Source organism: Helianthus annuus, chromosome 8, assembly GCF_002127325.2.
Source record: "Helianthus annuus cultivar XRQ/B chromosome 8, HanXRQr2.0-SUNRISE, whole genome shotgun sequence".
Classification (NCBI taxonomy): Eukaryota; Viridiplantae; Streptophyta; class Magnoliopsida; order Asterales; family Asteraceae; genus Helianthus; species Helianthus annuus.
In genome coordinates, this window is record NC_035440.2 from 35,621,324 (window position 1) to 35,641,256 (window position 19,933).

A 19,933-nucleotide genomic window follows, 5' to 3' on the forward strand; every position below is an offset into this window, starting at 1 on the left:
CCTAACAACTGTCATCCATTATTCATCAGAGGTTGTCACGTGGACAATACTTAGCCGTCAGATCTTTTGTAACCGTTGCCACGTCAGCATTCACTTTTTCCACCTATAAAACCCTGATCAAAACCCCAAACAGGGTTTTGACTGTCGAGTCGAATTCAAAATTCCTTTCAAAAGCAGTTTTCACCAAATTCTCTCAAATCACTCATCTTCTTCCTTCGTTCTTAACTACCTTTGATTTATCATGGATCTTCCATTCAAAACCCGTCATAACTACGTGTGTACACTTGCAAAAACAAGTCAAAACATAGGTTTTCATTCCGTGATTGATGCACTTTCATCTTCAAAGTATAAAACTTTGTTGACCTGCAATGAAACCATCTACCTGGATACCCAACGAGAGTTCTGGAAAAATGAAAAGCTTGAAACTAAGGACAAAAAGACCTTAGCTATTACTTCATCAATAAGGGGAATTCCAGTGGTCATCACACCTCAAACCATTTCAGAGGTTTTTGAAATCAATGATCTTACAGGTAAAAGCTCTTTCCCAAAAACAGAGTACCAAACTGATTTCATTGAGAGAGGGTATGAAGAAGAAATGAAAAAGGATACTTTACAAAAGGGCAGTTTTCCACCCGCTCCGAGGTTTTTATTCCATACCCTCCTGATGTGTGTGTCAAATAAAACAACAGCTTTTAATGAAATACCATTGAAAATCCAATACCTGGGCTATGCTATCATGGCTGAAGAAAATTTTAACTACTCTCAGGAGATTTTCAATGATATGGTTAAGAATGTTAATAAAAAATCATTTTTATTGTTTCTAATGTTTTTAAGTTTTTATCTTCAAAAGAAATTTTCAAAGGATAATGCACATGTGCTTATCCAAGGAAATCCTATTCAAATAAACAGTCTAACTTCTGAAACATTCACAAGGCTGTCAAAACCTTCAAAACCCAAACAGAGGTATCTGAGCAGAATTTAGCTGCAACAACTGCTCCTCAGGCCCCTGTTGTTGAGCCCACTGCTCCTGGTGATCACAGAAGCACAACCCCATCTGTGAAACCCACACCAAAAATCACCAAAAAGACCAAAAAGAAAACTATCCAAAAGCCCCCCAAACCCACCAAAAAGGTGACTCTGGAAGACGAGATCCCAGAGGTAACACCTGTGACAACACAAAAGTCACCTGAAACCACTGCTGCTACTTCCTCACAGCAGATGGAAGAAAGATCTCAACCTGAGCCTAAAACTCATCCTGCATCCTCTCAAAAGGAACAGGTTGTATCAACAGGGACACCACAATCAATGATACCTCTGTTGGATGCACTTGATATAGCTCAGACAAAAATCAGTTCTTCTCAATCACCTGTCAATGAGAATATACCACAACAAGTGACTGAATCAGGTGTCTCTATCTCTGCTAACCCACCAACAGTTGAGGAGGCTACACTGCAGGAATTACAAGTAATTCCTGTCAGTAGTTCAAGTAGAGCAGCTACTACAGGTGTTGAACCCACTAGTTTACACCTGGACATTAGTTTCATTTGTGAGACTCCCTTGAAGGCAATTTCTTCTTTGGGAACCATAGTGTCCACTGGTGTGTTTCCATTATACACTGGTGACCTTAAAATGGTAAGCTCTGCTGAAGAAAGAAGTCCCCAGTACCGAGAACAAGGGGCATCAGTGGATGATTTTTGGGAAACTTTTCCTAAGTCAACCACTGATACAACCACCACTGGTGGGAAATCAGATGATCCCATTAACTTGGGTGATGGTTTAAACTACAAAGAATTGACGGAGAGGGTTGATAAACTAGACACATCTGTTGCAGAAACTATGCTGCAATAGTTGTTACAAGCTCAAGGCTACACCCACTGCTGCATCATCTGCAACATCTGCTCCATCCGCTGCTGAGCTATGGCATCTGTTTCAACCTCTGCTTCACAAACAAAGACAATATACAAATCAACAGCATGAAGTTCAACTTCAAATGGTCAGAAATGTCATGGAAGCTAGGTACAAAGATACTCAAGCATAGGGATGGCAATCAAGCCCGAACCCACTGGGTAAACCTGAAACCCGACACATTTGGGACGAGTTTGTGGTCGGTTAATCGGGTTTGGGACGGGTTTGGGAATAGTTTTTATTTTTTTCGCGGGTTTGGGACGTGTTTGGGATTTAGTGATATACCTTTTTACCCGACCTAATTACCCGATAAAGTGTACCCGTTTACCCGATTGTATACCTGATATAATTTCTTTTATATTATTAGATATGTATATATATGATCCATCCATTTTTTACACATATATGTATTCTATTTCATATACATTGTAGTTATTTGATATATATTTTTATAATGATAATACAAAATGTAACCGGTTAGTAGTTACCCGATAGATACCCAATGGGTTTTGAGATGAGTATACCCAACGAGTAATCTTTTTAAATTAACGGGTTTACCCGAAACCCGCGGGTATACCCGATACCCGATGGGTATTTACCTGCTACAAACCCGACGGGTTTTGGGACGGGTTTGGGACAAGCTTATCTAACCAGGTTTGAGTTTGGGATTACCTAAACCCGTCCCAAACCTGACCCATTACCATCACTACAAGCAGATATCAAAGCCGTTAAAGCTTATCTACTTCAAACTACTGGCACTGCTCCTCCATCAATCATCTATGTTGAAAATCCTGATGATGTCAAAAAGGGGGAGAAAACTAAAGGGAAGAAGGGAAAAGAAGATGGTTTATACATGCCACCAGAACGAATGTCCAAACTTGTGGTAGAAATCCCAAGGCCAGATGGTTCCAAAAAGGTTGATGAGACTCAAAATGCATTTGCTGCATTAAAGGCAAACATGAAAGAGTCAATGGAAATAAAAGGGTCTAAAAGGTTTGAGGAGGAGAAGAAAGTTTTGATGGAAAAAGAAGAGCATGGTACTTCTAAACCTAAAAGAAGACGGCCTACCAGAAAAGTAAGCCAACCTAAAACTACACCTTCCAAAACCACCAAACAAACTCCTCAAATCCCAAAAATTCCTCTCATCAAACCTCCAAACCAACAGATGTTAAAACACATGTTGTATCAACAGTTGTTGGTACTTTAGTTGTTTCAACAGATGTTATCTCAACAACTGCCATCACTACTACATTAAACCACACTCAATCCACTGCCATACCAAAAACAATATCACCACCATAAAAACCACCTGCCAAAAAGCAGAAAACAACAGTTGACACATCAACTGTTGTAGTGACCACAGTGGTTGAAACACCAGTTGTTTCAACAGCTGTTAGTCAGATACCCACTACTTCAATCACTGCCACTCAACCCACAAATACACCACCAACTTCTCCAAAGCACAAAAGGAGAAGGATAACAAACATTGTACTGGAAGATGACACTTCCCCAACTCTAACATCTACACAACCACTGTCCCTTGTCACCATTCCAAAACCTGTTCCATTATCTTCAGTTCAACCCTTCAATCAAAACACTGCCATTGTCCTTGCAGGAGTACAATATCCTCTAGATCTTCCAGCAGTCAGGGAGGAAATCAAATCCTTCTACTCTGAAGATGATCCTGAAAAGAGGAAACTCCCATTTGTTCAAGATTATCATTTGACAAGAAATATAGAAGACTATCTCAAAATAAAGGCCCAACAAGCAGAGGATATATCTAAAAGAGACATAGAGGGAAAGTCTGACAAAGAGATTCAAAGAAATTATCAATACCTGCTCACCGAAGTTAGAACTTTAGAGCAGTTCTCAAAAGTCCTTTGTCAGAAATTATCAGAAAAAGATGATGAAAGCATGAGAAATGACTATCTTGAATACATAATGGCATACAAGAAGTACAGGGCAGAAAAGTATCAATACAAAAATGGACCATCAGTGAACTGCAAGAGGAGACAACCAGAATTCAAAAGATGATTCAAGACAAGGTAAAGCAAACTCCTCCAGTTTGGGCCAATTACAAGAAAAATGTACCAGAAAGGACCTTGAAACTGAAAAGAATGAAAGAAGAGCTGATAACTGCTGATTATGGGTCATGGAACCAGGTTACAAGGTGGAGAGAAGAAAAGGTGTTAGCTACCTACAAAAAGTTGGAAGATTTAAGGAAGAGAGATCCCACTGCTCCTAAAAAGCCTGATTATCCGGAAGCAGTGGTTCCAGTCAAACAACAAAAATTGCCAATCAGGAGACCCACTTCTCCACATGCTAGCATCCTTTATTAAAGAAGGAAAGAAAAGCAGATGGATGAATTAACAAAAGAAGACAAGGCTCAAGAAGAATACATCATCAAAATGGTTCTTCAGACATTTATGGAAGAAAAACAAGACTCGGCACAATCTAAACTTTAAGTTTTATACTCTAAACTTTAAGTATTTACCGGGTGACTTATTTATTTATTTTATTTATAAGTCTATATAAATATAACTATATCATCATTTATATTTGTTATGCATGGTTTTCTAAGAAACGACCCGTGTTTGCACACGGGTCTTACCGCTAGTTATCTAACTTATAATAAAAGACTCCAAATAATGACACATGGCATTCTCCCCTTCAACCTTATAAATTTTATTTATATTTGTTTAATAATTTTCTTTTAATATTAATTAATAACCAATACATAGATATCACTTATTTTTATCCTTATCTTTATCTAAAATTAATAAATAACTTCAATTTTGCAATTTAGACCCTTTGTTTTTTTTTACTTTTAACCTTAAGTTTTTCATCTTTTGCAATTTAATCCCAACTCTTTTTTATTTTCAATTTTGGTCCAACATACTTTTCATCTTTCCCAAGTTTTTCGTTTCGTTCTAAATTTTGTGAATTAACGCACCGCAACGTACGTGTGGGGTTCAACATTTTTTCGTATATTTTTTCCCGTTTGACCGGCCCGTCGCGTCACATCTATTTTTCTGCGTTTGACAAGTTCGTCCAACACGCGGGTCCTGGATAGACTTAGTTATTTTTTCCTATGTTTTACGTTTCGGTTTAATTTCTCAGTAACGAGTGTGCGTGATTCAAAGATTTTACGTCTACTTTTCGCTAGACGTTATTTTTTTCCCATTTTTATTTATTTTGCTTTTTACGAGCTTTTTCGGTGTTGGTGGTCGCTGACAATGGTATACTATTGCTACTACTTAACACAGTTTTATGACAACCGCTGCAACGCAGGGGCTTAATACTAGTATATAATAAATGAAAGAATTTGGGCTGATGTGGCATCACCTTAGAGCCTCCTAGATTCATTTTTAGCTGGAAAATAAGCTGGGTTTTATATCATTCGCGGATCCCCATTTTAATGCATTCCGACCCGTTTTATGACCCGGATATATAAGTCACCTAAAAAACCTAAATTCTTGTCACCTCATTCTTTTCCTTCACTGCTTCACACCGAAACCCTATCCTCTGTGTTCCTTTGGCTTGAAGCTTCTACATCTCATTTTCTCTGGAAACATTCGCTTTTGCTTGAATCGACTGATAAAGGAAACACGCTTTGCCCTTTCCAATTCCTGCACTCAAACCCTACGGTCCGAATACACATCTTCCCCTTCATGTTTCCTGCCGATCAATTGATTTATCAATCCTATAATATACTAATCTCATCAATGTAAGTTTCTCTCTATTACTTCCTCTCTACACCCTCTTTGATCGTTGCTTTGGTTTTCCTTGGTATGTAACACTTTGACAATTGTTTTATGGTTTGATTTGGGGGTTTGAGGGTTTTGTTACTTTAGGTTTATGTTTTGATTTGGTGCTTTAATTTGCGTTGTTTTTTTTTAAATTGGTTGTTTAGGGTTATGTTCTTGCTTTTTTGTTATCGAGTGTTTGATTCTAGGGAAAAAAAATCAGATTCATATTTGAATAACTAAAATAAATTCATGTTTATTGTATACTAAAGAAGTAAAAAAGATGTGCGATCTCATCTAATTTTGCTTTTCTGGATCTGAGATTATTACACTGTAAACTTGTGCTTGATCCTATTGTGAATGATATGGTTTTGCATGTTGATTTTTTTTTTATGGTAAAGGGTTACCCCGACGAATTTTATAAAGAATCAAAGAATAGGGTGTGACAAAAGTTTGACACACACTACTAGACTTGACAGGCCAAGCCTAGGCACACAAAACAAGCAACCCAACTCACGGCCAAAAAACAAACAAACAACCCAAAAAACCAAAGCTAACTAGACGCAATACACTAGAAAACTAGACTCGAAATCAGCCCGGGTCGTCTTCCATTATTCTATTTTCAAGAACGTGTGTTTGTTCAATTTCACACTCAATCACATGATTAATTTTGTTTTATGTGATGTTCGGGGTTCTATAATTTTAATTTGGGATTGTGGGTTTGGTTGGGATTGTGTGACTTTATTGCGAGATTAGTGTAGCCAAGTTGTTTGATGAAATGACTCTATGAAGGAAGACATGTTAATGAGTTTGGTTGTGTTGGTTTTAGTGTGAAATCATGGGGAACTTGCTCTGTTTGGTTCAAGTAGATCAATCTACTGTTGCTATAAAGGAAACTTTTGGGAAGTATGATGATGTTCTTGAGCCGGGTTGTCATTGCGTGTCGTGGATATTCGGAAGTCAGCTTGCTGGACATCTTACTCTTAGGGTTCAGCAGTTGGATGTCAAGTGTGAGACCAAAACAAAGGTTTTTCTTTCTCTTTGAATGTTATGTTTGCCCTTTAATTATGTTGATGATAGAATCTATTTTTCCATGTGAATTTATGTTTGCTAAACAAATATAACTACTTGAGTGTCGAGCGGTAGTGATTGCTGAACAAGTATAAGATTGAGATCTTTGTTGAGGATTAACTTAAAGAAGTGAGTTGTTTGGAATTCTATATCGGCGTATCATAACAAAAAGACTCGATAAATTGTGTAGTATCTTACAAATTTGTAACTAATCTTTTACTTTTTAAAAACTCTGTTCTAACAAAATCTCCTTCCTCTCAACTTTTTTTCAAATTCTTATATGAAATTTACTTGACCCGTGACCTCGTCAGATACATGCTCAATTTGGGGATGATTTAAATTTGGGTAAATTAGCGTTAAATGATGATTTCTCAAAGTTTATAATGCATGTATCTGAACCATAAAGACTTATAACATGCATTTTTTGGTTGAACAAGAGTCATATAAACCACCCTTGGTTGAATGTTATTATTTGTTTGCTATCTAACTTGAATCTTACACCCATGGTAATCCTTTGATGTGCTTTAAAACATTTCTCATTGTAACGCGAAATGTTTTATATTGTTTTTTCAGGACAATGTTTTTGTCAATGTTGTAGCTTCGATACAATATCGTGCTCTAACTGATAAGGCAAGTGATGCATTCTACAAACTCAGCAACACAAGGGCCCAAATCCAGGCCTATGTTTTTGATGGTATATATCCTTTTATGTTTTAAATCTTTATATGTTATCGGTATCCTAACATAAACGTTTATTCTCAACTTCTAGGTATAATTATGTGTATGTTTATTGTACAGGTTATACCCGCTCAATTTTGTAAGACATGGTTATCATCAACCAGATTTAAGGTCTACTAATCTGCTAGCACCAACAGGACCGTTTGTATTAGGGGTGAGCAAATTAACCACCATAACCGATAACCTAACCATAACCGACATAACCGAACCACTAATAACCGATAACCAATATAACCAATGGTTATGGTTATGAAACTTTGTATAACCGCTCAATCGCTTATGGTTATGGTTATGAAGCATTGGTTAACCGATATAACCGAAACCGAACTGAACTTGTAATGTTAACTTTATATAATGGATTTGTGTTTTACAAAACCATATAGAGGGTTTTTACTAAGATAAAAGTATGTTAGTAACGAAATAATCTTGATATAGATGCCATTTATTTTGATAAAGAACTAAGGTGTTATGTCCATATTTTTTTTTGTTTGAGAATTACCTTATTAAAAAGACCCCCAAATCGGTAGTTTAACCAACAAGTTTAGTCTCCGTTATCTTATAAAATAGGATCAAGCTAAGTTCAAATCGTGCACAACCCTATTTATTTCAAACCTTGCTTGGTTACTTAACCAAAATTAACCAAAACCAAACCATAACCGACTTCATAACCGATTAACCGTAACCGAAGTTTGGTTATGGTTATGGTCACCAAAACTTCATAACCGACTAGCGGTTATGGTTATGGTTAATAGTAAAAACCGAACCAAACCGACCCATGCACACCCTAGTTTGTATGGAAGCATTTGGCAACCTCACTCTCAAATGTATGTATTTGTTTATCTTTTGCTTATTTGATTAACCACCTTCGTTGAGCTGTCTAAAAAGGTGTAATTCCTATCTTACCTTTTTGGTCAGATTTGCTTGCAATTTCAGAATTGGTTTGATTTGTCTAAGTTGTAAAGAAAACAAAAGTATCTATGTTAGTTTGACCTAAAAAGTCAAACTGTGCATCCCATTTTGGGTTGTTATCTGATCTCCAATCTTTTTATGTTTCAATTCCACTACAGTTAGAAGTTGCTCAGCCTCTATCCAAGATTGCTAATTCGTACAAATACAATTTAATCAACTTCTTACGGTTGACCTTTATAGTCTTCTGACTTTTTGTCTTGATCTTTTTTGTAAATAAAATCAAGGGTGTTATTATAAATTTAGAGCTGAGCCTCTCATCATAACCCTTAAAGGAAAAGTAATGTGTTGTTTGGTATTAAGTAGCTCTAAAAAATCTAATAATATTCTCTAAAAAGTGATTGTCGAACTGGTTTGCAGGATCAAGAAACGGTAGAAGCTTTGTTGTTTTTATGCTCATCGGTAGTAGACACGTGTTATGTGGCTTCATATTATTATTATTTTACGACATTCTTTGTCTTTCTTGTCCCGACGGTATTGGTTTTGTGCTCATCGGAGCTGTGCGAGTCTCCTTCTGTGTTTCACATCGTCTTATGCCGGTACATATTTTAGGTTATCCGTCGACGACGCAATCCCTGTGGTTTGTACAAAATAACAAACTTGGGTACTAATAGTTTAAAATCACATTCTAGGGTATTAACTTTTCATTTTGTAACATTTGGAGGTATTAACTTCTAGGGTATTAACATAATTAGTCCATGTGGTTTGCACAAAATAACATACTTAGGTACTAATAGAATGTGATTTTAAACCTACAAATAACGTTAATACCTCCAAACGTTACAAAATGGAAAGTTAATACCCTAGAATGTGATTTTAAACTCTTAGTACCTAAGTATGTTACTTTGTACAAACCACAGGGACTAACTATGTAGTTAACTCTAAAGTTAATAAAAATATAAACTCTTAACATCCTAATTTTTTATAAAAACTGTTTTCAAAATTTTATAAAAAATATAAATTTTATATATATATATACAAACGAAATTTAACAATTAAAGTTAAATGTGTAAAACGTACTTACTAGTCAACTACTATTTTTTTTATAAAAACAAAAATTTTAAACTTAAAGTTTATAGGATGAGTACCATGTGGATATTTAAAAAAAGTAATGAACTTTAAAGAATAAAATTACAAACTTTATCATTTAACCAACAAAATAAACTTACTTTTCAACTATAACAACTTAGCTTTAATTTTTTGTCATTTGATTATTATTTTTTTTATTAAAAACAGAACTTTACATGTGTAAACCATTTTTTGTAACAAGTATTATAAATAAAATACTCCAGAAATTTACAATCTTTACTAGATAAATACTAAATTGTGTTGCAAATTTTTAGGAATTATAAGTTCAACTGTATTGTTATAGATAATAATAGTTAGTTTCAAAAGAATTCTTTATCAACTTGACTAGATACATAGTAGATTGTGTTGCATATTTTTAGATATTATAAATTAAAAGTAGACTCATATATATAAGATTAGTTAGGAACTAAAAATCTGAACTTAGTATGATATAAAGTCAATAAAGATATAAACTCTTAACATCCTATTTTTTTATAAAAACAGTTCTTGAAATTTATAAAAATATAAATTTTTTATAACTGTAAAAAAACGAAATTTAACAATTTAAGTTAAAGGTCTAAAACATACTTACGAGTCAAATACTATTTTTTTTTATAAAAACAAAAATTTTAAACTTAAAGTTTATTGGATGAGTACTATGTGTATATTTAAGAAAAGTTATGAATTTTAAAAAGTTAATTACATAGTTAGTCCATGTGGTTTGCCCAAAGTAACATACTTAGCTACTAATAGTTTAACATCATATTTTAAGGTATTAACTTTTCATTTTTGTAACGTTTGGAGGTATTAACGTTATTTGTAGGTTTAAAATCACATTCTATTAGTACCTAAGTATGTTATTTTGTGCAAACCACATGGACTAACTATGTTAATACCCTAGAAGTTAATACCTCCAAACGTTATAAAATGAAAAGTTAATACTCTAGAAGGTGATTTTAAACTATTAGTAACTAAGTATATTATTTTGTGCAAATCACAGGGACTAACTATATAATTAACTCAATGTTAAAGCATAAAATTATACTTTATAATTTAACCAATAAAATAAACATACTTTACAATTATGACAACTTATCTTTTATTTTTTGTCTTTTAATTATTAATTTTTATAAAAAAAGAATATTTTTTGTCTTTTAATTATTAATTTTTATAATTAAAAAACAAAACTTTACATATGTGTAACACTTATGACATATATCCACCACAATAATGTTATCATAAATATTATACGATTAAGAAAACTACCAGAAACGAGTGCCGTGATGCAAAATGTCGACCCCGCCGCATCGCGCGGGAAGGTTCAAATGAAAACCACTAGTTATTGTGAAAACTAGAAAACTAACTAAAACCCACTAAAAAAGAGGGGGGGAAGACTTTTAATGAAGGAGGGGTAAAATTGGAACAAAAAATATATAACTTTTCAAACATTTCCCATTTCTCCATACGTTATCATTTTAAAACAAAAATGGCACCATAAGATCACAAATTTTCTTATCTTTCATTCAAGTATATTCGAGCATATTTTTTATGACACAAAAAAAGATTTATGGTGTCGTCTTGTTTTCAATACTATTATTATAGTAGTGCACATGTGCAATATAACATGTACTACAATGTGCATTACATGCTTAAAATTAGCTTTTTGATTCTAGTTTAGCTTTTAGGGTTAGTTTTTTTGGAGGTTTAGGATTAGGTTTTTGGGTGTGGGGGGGAGGGGGGTTTAGGTTTTTGGGGGGTGGGGGTGGGGGGGGGGTTAGGTTTTTTTCGGGTTTATGTTTAGGGTTTAGTTTTAGGTTTTCGGGAGGGTGGGGGTGGGGGGGTTTAGGTTTTTTTTTTTTTTTTGGGGGGGGGGGGGTGGGGGTTTAGGTTTTTAGGGGGTGTCGGTGGGGGGGTGGGTTAAGTGGTTTAGGCTTTCCGTATTAGTGCACATGTGCAGTACAACCAAAAAAATTTTTTTTTTTTTGAAATTTTTTTCCATATATAAAAAGTAGCGATTTTTCTAAAAAAAATTGTAAAAAAAAAAAAATTGTATGTTTTTTAGGTTTTTTTAGGCTTTTTTAGTTAGTTTTCGAGTTTTCACAATAAAAGTGGTTTTCATTTGAACCATCCCCTATATATATATATATATATATATATATATATATATATAGGGTCATGATCATTTCAAAACCATAAATATTTACAAAATTCGCAGAACTCATAATAAACAATCTTTTTATTTATATATTTTAATGTTTAGGATAATTTTATCATTTATTTTGTGTATTTTTACGATTACATAAATGTTAAGAGTAATTTTATCATTTTTTATATGTAATTTTATAATTACACATATGTAAACTAGTTTTTCTACATATATGTAATTAGTTATATCACATATATATAATTTTGGCAATTAAACATATGTAAACTACTTTTAACATGTATGTAATCAAAGAAATACATATAATAGATGATAAAAAGATCCTAAATACAAAAACTTATATATAAAATGATTGTTTATTAGGAGTTCTAAAAGTTCTGTAGTTATTCAGAGGAGTTCTGAAATGAACTCAACCCATATATGTATATATATATATATATATATATCTATACTATATTATAATGCATGAGAGAGGGGTATTTTAAGATACCCAAAAAATAAGAATTTTTCCCCCCTTTTATTTATAGAAAGACCCCTAAAATGAGGGTAGTTTGGTCTTTTAAACACTATTTATTTTTTAGCCCCTAAACTTATTGCACTTAAATCCATAAGGTTTTAACAAAATAATAGATAATTAGTTACAATTCACCCCTTCACAACAAACTTATATTTTTCCAGGTATTTTTTATTACATTTTAATTCCTTCATCTTTAACCAAATCCTAATAATTAATTAATAGTAACACTCCCCCCTCCAACAAAATTATAATTATTTTATGTATTTTTGTCATATCTTTTAAACTACAATGTTTTAAATACATCCGAAGATTCTGTGACAGCCTGCTAATTTTTTGACATTTCGATGTTTGTTTTATTCAACATCGATGTGTGGATTAAAATGTACAAAAAAGTAATGCCTTAATGTACAAATGATTACTACGATACAAAAAACTAGGTTATTTGGTTTATAGAGCTCAAATCATATTAATATGCACATTTTGGGACTACTACTTCGGCTAATTATATTTCAAACAGATATAATGAATTTAATTTTAACCTTTAACGTTAATGACATAATGAAATGGATAATGAATTTAATTTTAAGACTCAAAAGTTAATAACATAATGAAATGGATAGAGAGAGAAAGTGATAAACCTCTTTTCCACATTCAAAGGTCTGATATTATTAGAGATACCAAGTCAACGTAAAACACATCAAATTTGAAAACTTTTTAAAACCTTTTCAAGCATGCAAAACACAGGCGGGACAAACAAAAACCCGAAAATCAAATTTCAAACCCACATATCTCTTTCTCTCTATGATCAGATCTGCTCTCTCTCTCTCTCTCTCTCTCTCTCTCTCTCTCTCTCTCTCTCTCTCTCTCTCTCTCTCTCTCTCTCTCTCTCTTCACTATTAAATCAAAGAAGAAAACAATAGTTTGTTTTCTTCAAGCTTGAAATTTGAATCACCGACATATAGCAACTCCCCAAATCACCACAATTGTTGCTCTTTATCTCTTTCTCTGTAAACATCACCGCCATAAAAGTTCTGGTAAACTCAATCTAGGGTTCAAACGGCTGACGGAGGCTGACCAAACAAGGGTTCTAACTACTAATTTATCTCCACACGTATGTTCTTCAGATTCATTCATGTATATCATGGGGACTCACGACCTGATTTATTTCTACACGTATGTCCTCCTTGATGTAAGTTGTTTTTGTTTGTTGTCTGATGCCCTGATTATTTTGTGGGGTAGTGTGTTGTGTATGTTCTTCCGTGTTTAAATAAAGTTCATCTTTTAGAAAAGAAAAAAAAATCATATTCTCTGCAGGTCGAAAGTCTTTCTGACTTCTACGAAAAGGGGATCTGAAATGTGACTTTGAAATCGACAATTTCAGAAAATCTCAAGGTTTTATGTAGTATGATTGTTGAGAAGTGGAGAGTTGATATTCCGTTCATGTATCGTGATTGTTGATTACAAATTTTAAGACGTAATTATATTCTAATCCTTATTGGTGAGAATTGGGGATATGATATTTCAGTTTTAATTATGCAGGTTTGGTTTGCACCAAATTAGTGTTACCATTGTGGGAATGTGGCTTCAATATTGAGCTTCAACGAGAAAATGGTATTATAAATTATCTTATTATAAATCAAATATTTATTTTTGGGATTATATCGTTTTAGGTGCTTATGTTGTAATTTATGATGTTAATTTTAAGTTGAATGTGAAACCGGTATGGTTAAAAAAGAAAATGGATTATGTTTTTTTTTTTTTTTTGAATAATAGATCTTTTTCATTCCAATCACCAGGGCGAATTACATAAGGATAGCAGGTAGAAGAGCAACAAATTGCGCCGCCATCCCCTTATAGTCAACTTCTAAATGATGGTGTTTTTGTTTGGTAACATCTAGAACTTGTTGATTTGTGACCTTTTCTATGACTTCAAGTTCTAAAGTTGAGCTTGCTATTGGCTTTAAATATCCTTATTGCATTTTCGTTTTTGGTAGCATTTGATACACCTTATAGTCAACTTCTAAATGATAATGTTATTTTCCAAAATGGTGTTTGAAGGGATTGAGGAATGATCGACTTCAATGAGGTGCATTTGTGTAGAAGTTTGTAAATTTGGACATGTAGGTTTACGGACTCTCTTATTTGGTTACGATAACTGCTCCTTTTGGCTTAAAGGTGTGTATGAAAATTGCAACAGGAGCCCAAGCTGAGAGTTTATTTGCTTATTTAGCAGCCATGACGACAAGATCAAAAGTAAGTTCTTTTTTTTGCGTTTCATTTATATATTTTCAAATGTGTATAGAAATGCAATACTTTATATCTTTTTACTGTTAGTAATAAATCTTTTCTTTTTTGCAGCTAGCACGAAAAGATTTGGATACGGCTGCACAATCTGGTCACCCTGGTGTGTCCGCTAATGAAGTTGATGTGTGGCCCATGAAGCAACCAATGCTACTGGTATATCAAAGTACTTTACACCATCCATTGAGTTAAGGAAAAGTATTCTTAACCAATTCTTGTATGAACTTTAAATTTCTATTCTTTCTAATCAATATTATTGCTATAGTTGTAAGCGGTTTTTGGTACAGTTACTTTTATAATATTAAGTTAGACCATGTCAATAATAATTACCTTCATGATTTTAGATGCTGACATGTCACGTTTTGTTCTCATTCAGACTATAAGAAGAGGATGAAGACATGGCCATTAAACCTGAAGATGTATCATGTGCACATACAATCTGTAAGAAGAAAGACACAATGAGCTGAATAAATGAACAACGTTGTCACTGAATTCTACTTCCATTAGCGGATTTGGTAACGACCACCAAGCAGGCAAACTTAGCTAGCAAACCATTCACTAAAAAAACCCTTAAGGCCACTTTTGAGGTACTTCGCCATAGTATTTACAATGTTCATTCAAGTTGAACTTGATTCTGATGAAGATCCAGGTGAGTATCTTGCATATGGTATATGAGTAACTATTGAATAGGTGGTTTGATAAACTAAATCTTGTAAGCTACTTTTGTACAAAGGTGTCAACTTGCTGGTAAAAATGAATTGACTTTTAATTTTATTGTCATTTTTGTTTTGTGTATTTTTGAAAAAAAATGGTGAATTCTATGTTGTTTTTAACTGGGATTTAACCAGAAGTGAGTGTACAGTTCAATAGTTTTTAATTTTTACAGTAACATCTGTAGCCCTTAAGCTAAATTTATAAGGAGAACCAAGAAAGAAATAAGAATTTACTTTGGATTTTGTGGCATCCCATATCGGATGGAGAAGCAAAATAGACAAAGGAAGTTGGCTATAAAAATGGAAGGGAAGTTAACTAAGGAGGCCGACCCAAAATTAGTGAAGGTTTGAAATCCCTTTAAGACTAATGTGTTTTGTTGTCTTGAAGGCATTCTTTAGGTTTATGAGTTGTTTATATTTTATTTATCAATTTTTAGATGGAGCAAAGAAAAAAAAAATACGTATTGGAAAATTTAATAAAATCTAACCTATTTGATCCATAACATTGGCTATGCCTAAGCAATATCCTATATAGCAAACTTTACTATAGTTATAGTTAAGCACTATAAATTTCTATAACTAAACAGACTTTGCACACTTATTTAGAAATAAAGTTGGGTTGGTATGAAAAAAATAAAAAAGATGAGAAAATGTTCATTTTTAAGTCCTTTATTTATATATAGCAAGCTTTACTATAGTTATAGTTAAGCACTATAAACTTCTATAAGTAAACATACTTTGCACACTTATTTAGAAAAATAAAGTTGGGTTGGTATGAAAAAAATTAAAAAGATGAGAAAATGTTCATTTTTAAGTGTTGAGTATGATTAATTAATATTATGATACTAAATTTTGTGATGAATGTGAGACGTGAAGACAAAAAATGTGATGAATGTGTGATTTGAAGATAAAAAGTGTGTTTGTACTTTGTAGGAGGTGGGTTTTTCACATTTCACACTATGGTAATGTGAAGTGTGAACCAATAGTATTATTATAAAATCTCGCCAAATTTAGTTAAAGATGTATACATGGTCGCCATTCATAAATTAATGCTACAATAATGCTCGGGCTCGGCTAGGCTCGTTCGCACCCCTACTTATGACGTATATCTACTACAATAAATGTTATACGAATAAGAAAACCACTAGAAAAGAGTACCGCAATACAAAGTGTCGCTCCCGCTGCATCGCGCGGGCACCCTACTAGTATATATATATATATATATATATTTAGAAATTTTTTTTAATTCATATGATCGTTCAACGGTCATTTTTTTAAACTACAATTGTCCGGCATTATGTATTTCGTGAGGAATAAAAAAAATCCGTAGCGTCGGCTGTACTGGTGTGGCTGGGCGCTATAAGGCGCCATGGAGCTCCTAGCCGTGATGTACTGCCCCACTATGAAAGGGCTAAGTGTGCTTATAAGTCGTGTGAATACTCGTATTAGATGTTTGGTGTCATTTGTGTTGTTGAAAAGTTTATATGTTGTCAATGCATATATCGTAATTGTATATTGCCTATCCACTACAAGGTGTCTTGTGATTCATGTATATATTGATGTCGTGTGATTCATGTATTGTATATATTTGTCCTCTTTAATATAATTAATTTAGAAAAATTTTATTCACTTTATATATGATACGATATCATAGAGGACTTCGAAGAGAGGCAGCAAGCTCATACATAGGGCCGTTTAAATTGCTCGCTGCTTGTTGCTCGATTGCCGCTCGTTCGGAAATTGCTCGGAAAATGCTCGTTCGATTTGACGCTCGGTTGTAAACAAGCCGCTCTGCTCGGTTCGGTTTGTAAACGAGCCAATCATGAGCAAAGGTCCGCTCGGCTCGGTTCGGCTCGAATTTTTATTTTTAATTTGTATATATATACATATACATATACACATACATCTATAAACATGTATATACACATATATATACACAAATATAAATTATATATATATACACACACTTCTATATATACATACATTACACATACATATATACTTGAATATAAATTAAATTTATAGTTTTATATATGCCACTCTATTAGATTTACAACTATATCTATACATACTAGCCCAACCACGCCAATAAAAAGTTAATATCAAATCTAAAAGTTAAACACCAAACCGATAAATGACAGGCTCCTCATTGCCTCAATGTTTCATGTTGTTACCCTTAGTCGATCGGCTCTTGCTCTCAACGTATTTGTTCGTGCAATATGATCATCGCCTCGTCGGCCACAACATTGTAATTCATAAGAAAACTATTATGTCACGAAATGTGTATGTTTTTAATGACATAAAAACTTGAGACCAAACATTGTCACTATCTATCTCAACAAATTTAATTAGGGCGACACGGTTGTCCAAATCGCTCGAGCTTCGCTTGACGCTCGCTCGGAATATTTACTGCTCGAAAAATGCTCGCTTGATTTGAGGCTCGATTTTAAATGAGCCGCTCCGCTCGGTTCGGTTTGTAAACGAGCCAAGCACGGGCAAAGGTCCGCTCGGTTCGGCTCGGCTCGTGAACAGCCCTACTCATACATGCCATCTTTCTTATCTCTTGCTGGATGATATGGAAGGTCAGGAACAAACAAATCTTTGAAAAGTCGAAATCTTCGGCTGGTGGTGTCATCGATGAAGTCAAGGCAATGGTCTTTCTATGGATTAAGCATCAGGCTAAATCTCTAAATCTCTGGGCATTAATGAAACGGATTGGAGTCGTTTTGACTTATTATAACTTTTAGTTTGTTTCCGTTTTTATATCTGTATTTTGTTCCTCGAGCTTCTTGCTTGTGGGTCCTTTTAATGAAATGTTGCCTTTCAAAAAACAAATATCATAGATAAACTTTATATATGAAATCGTAGATAAGGCTTTTTTTTGAAGGGTAACTTTCATTAACACACAAGCCGAACCAAACCGAGCAGACCAACAAGAACAACTACAAAATTACATATTTACAAAGGAGCTCCATTTACCCCAATCAATCCCTTTGTGTCTAGATCTATTAGAGAACCAAAGAAAACCCAATGCTTTAACTTCACTCACAATTCTATCAATTTTTATCGCTTTGTTCGAAAAAATAAATGAGGTTATTCCTAGCTCGCCATAAACTCCAGCAAACAATCAATCATGATGATACCTTGCACTGCTTCTTTCTTTAAATCCGACGCTCTAATCTCCTTATAAATTCCAAGGAGGTCTCTAATAGAAAAAGCGAAGATATTCGGGATCTTACACCACGAGCTAATACCGTTCCATATCACCGAAGCAACCTAGCAAGCAATAAAAATATGTTCCACCGATTCTTCGTCCGAGCCACACAGCGGGCACAGAGAATCCCCAACCTGAACGTTCCTGCTCTTTAAAGCGACACCAGTAGGAATCTTATCCATTTCCATTCTCCACGAGTGTATGTTGACTTTAGCGGGGACCCACTTGCACCAGTCCAAAATGAACCTATTTTCAATATCGACGTCAGCATAGAGAATCCGTTTTGCAGCCTTAACCGAGAACACTCCCGACGGATCGGAAGTCCAGATCCACCGGTCCTCCACTTCCGAGACATGCACATCGACCAAAAGAGTTAGAAGTTGCTGTAGACTCGAAATGATGACAGGATCGGATATCGAAGACCTCGAGTTCCAGCAAAGAGTTATCCCACTTCCTTGGTTAGATACTCGGTCCGCAACCACACACCTCTTATCCGATTCCAAACTAAACAACTCCGGGAACCTATATTTGAGAGGTTCGTTGGATATCCAACAGTCGAGCCAAAACGCAATCTTTGAGCCGTTACCCACAACTCCTTTGATGAGATCACGAAGCGTAGATAAAGCTTTGGCTCTCACACACTCTAGCTAATTGTCATCCATGTGCTTATTCCAGGTTCCAACCAACCAGCCATTGTTACATGCTCCTTCAAAAAATCTTTTTAGGAATTAGTGCATCTCATTGTTACCGCCAAACACCTTCAAAAAATGTACCCCACGAGTATGTGGTCAATCTACCGATAGACGCCTCGTAACTTTTTCTTTGTTTTGTCCCATGCACCAAAGCGTGCATGTCACCTCCGATTGTCGCCATTTTTCTTTCTTATTCTTTGTCACAGTTCCCAAAAATCTTGAGTGCGCTAAAGTCAACCAGATATCTCATATTTAAGTGCCCAGTTCGTTGCTATGCACCATAATTACATCACGCTTTCGTGTAATGGCCGACAAAAAATTTTATTAATTATAGCAAGATGCTATGCACCATAATTACATCATTCACCAAAAACCAAAGACGAAATTACAAGTATTTTATTAATTATAGCAAGATGCTATCCACAAATTCTTAAGTTTATGTTCTAGTACACTAGTCTATTGTTTATGTGATGGTGCTCGGCTTGGCACCCTTGTCATTTAAGAAAAAAAAAACAATGTTTTAAAAACCGGTTTATCCCGGCCGGTTAGATCGGATGCAGGATGTTTGGCCGGCACGAATCATACCGTAGTTGTTAAAAGTCATCGCCTCTTGCGCCTAGGCCTAATTTCCTAGCAAGTCGAGGCAATTGCGCCTTAAGTCGAGGCAATTGCGCTTTAATTCTCCCGGTAATGGTTCATGTGCATATTCCAACGAGATTTCTAGATTCAAATGAGTTTCCGGCCAAATTCTTTAAATTATGGCAAGATTCCAACGAGATTTCTACTTTTATTTCACGAAAACTATTTTTCTACACTAATAAACTAGCATTTATAACTT

At 34.4% G+C, this 19,933-nt stretch overlaps 1 protein-coding gene and 1 long non-coding RNA gene across 13 annotated transcripts; both read left to right on the forward strand.

Annotated features, from left to right (window-relative positions):
• The first annotated feature begins 6,421 nt into the window (after positions 1 to 6,421).
• Positions 6,422 to 8,516, forward strand: LOC110871026 (hypersensitive-induced reaction 1 protein). Its single transcript, XM_022120019.2, has 4 exons — positions 6,422 to 6,678; positions 7,296 to 7,416; positions 7,521 to 7,602; positions 8,249 to 8,516. The coding sequence occupies exons 1-3, from the start codon at positions 6,490 to 6,492 to the stop codon at positions 7,541 to 7,543; spliced, it is 333 nt and encodes a 110-aa protein (XP_021975711.1). The 5' UTR covers positions 6,422 to 6,489; the 3' UTR covers positions 7,544 to 7,602; positions 8,249 to 8,516.
• Positions 8,517 to 12,919: 4,403 nt separating this feature from the next.
• On the forward strand, positions 12,920 to 15,361 carry LOC110872632. 12 transcript variants are annotated; one of them, XR_002554576.2, is made up of 8 exons: positions 12,926 to 13,364; positions 13,490 to 13,617; positions 13,715 to 13,786; positions 13,972 to 14,062; positions 14,234 to 14,295; positions 14,373 to 14,428; positions 14,534 to 14,632; positions 14,821 to 15,361. It is a non-coding gene; the product is annotated as an uncharacterized LOC110872632 (long non-coding RNA). The 12 variants fall into 12 exon arrangements; XR_004865032.1 differs by having other exon boundaries at positions 12,921 to 13,364; positions 13,972 to 14,295; XR_002554570.2 differs by having other exon boundaries at positions 12,922 to 13,364; positions 14,170 to 14,428.
• Positions 15,362 to 19,933: the final 4,572 nt, after the last annotated feature.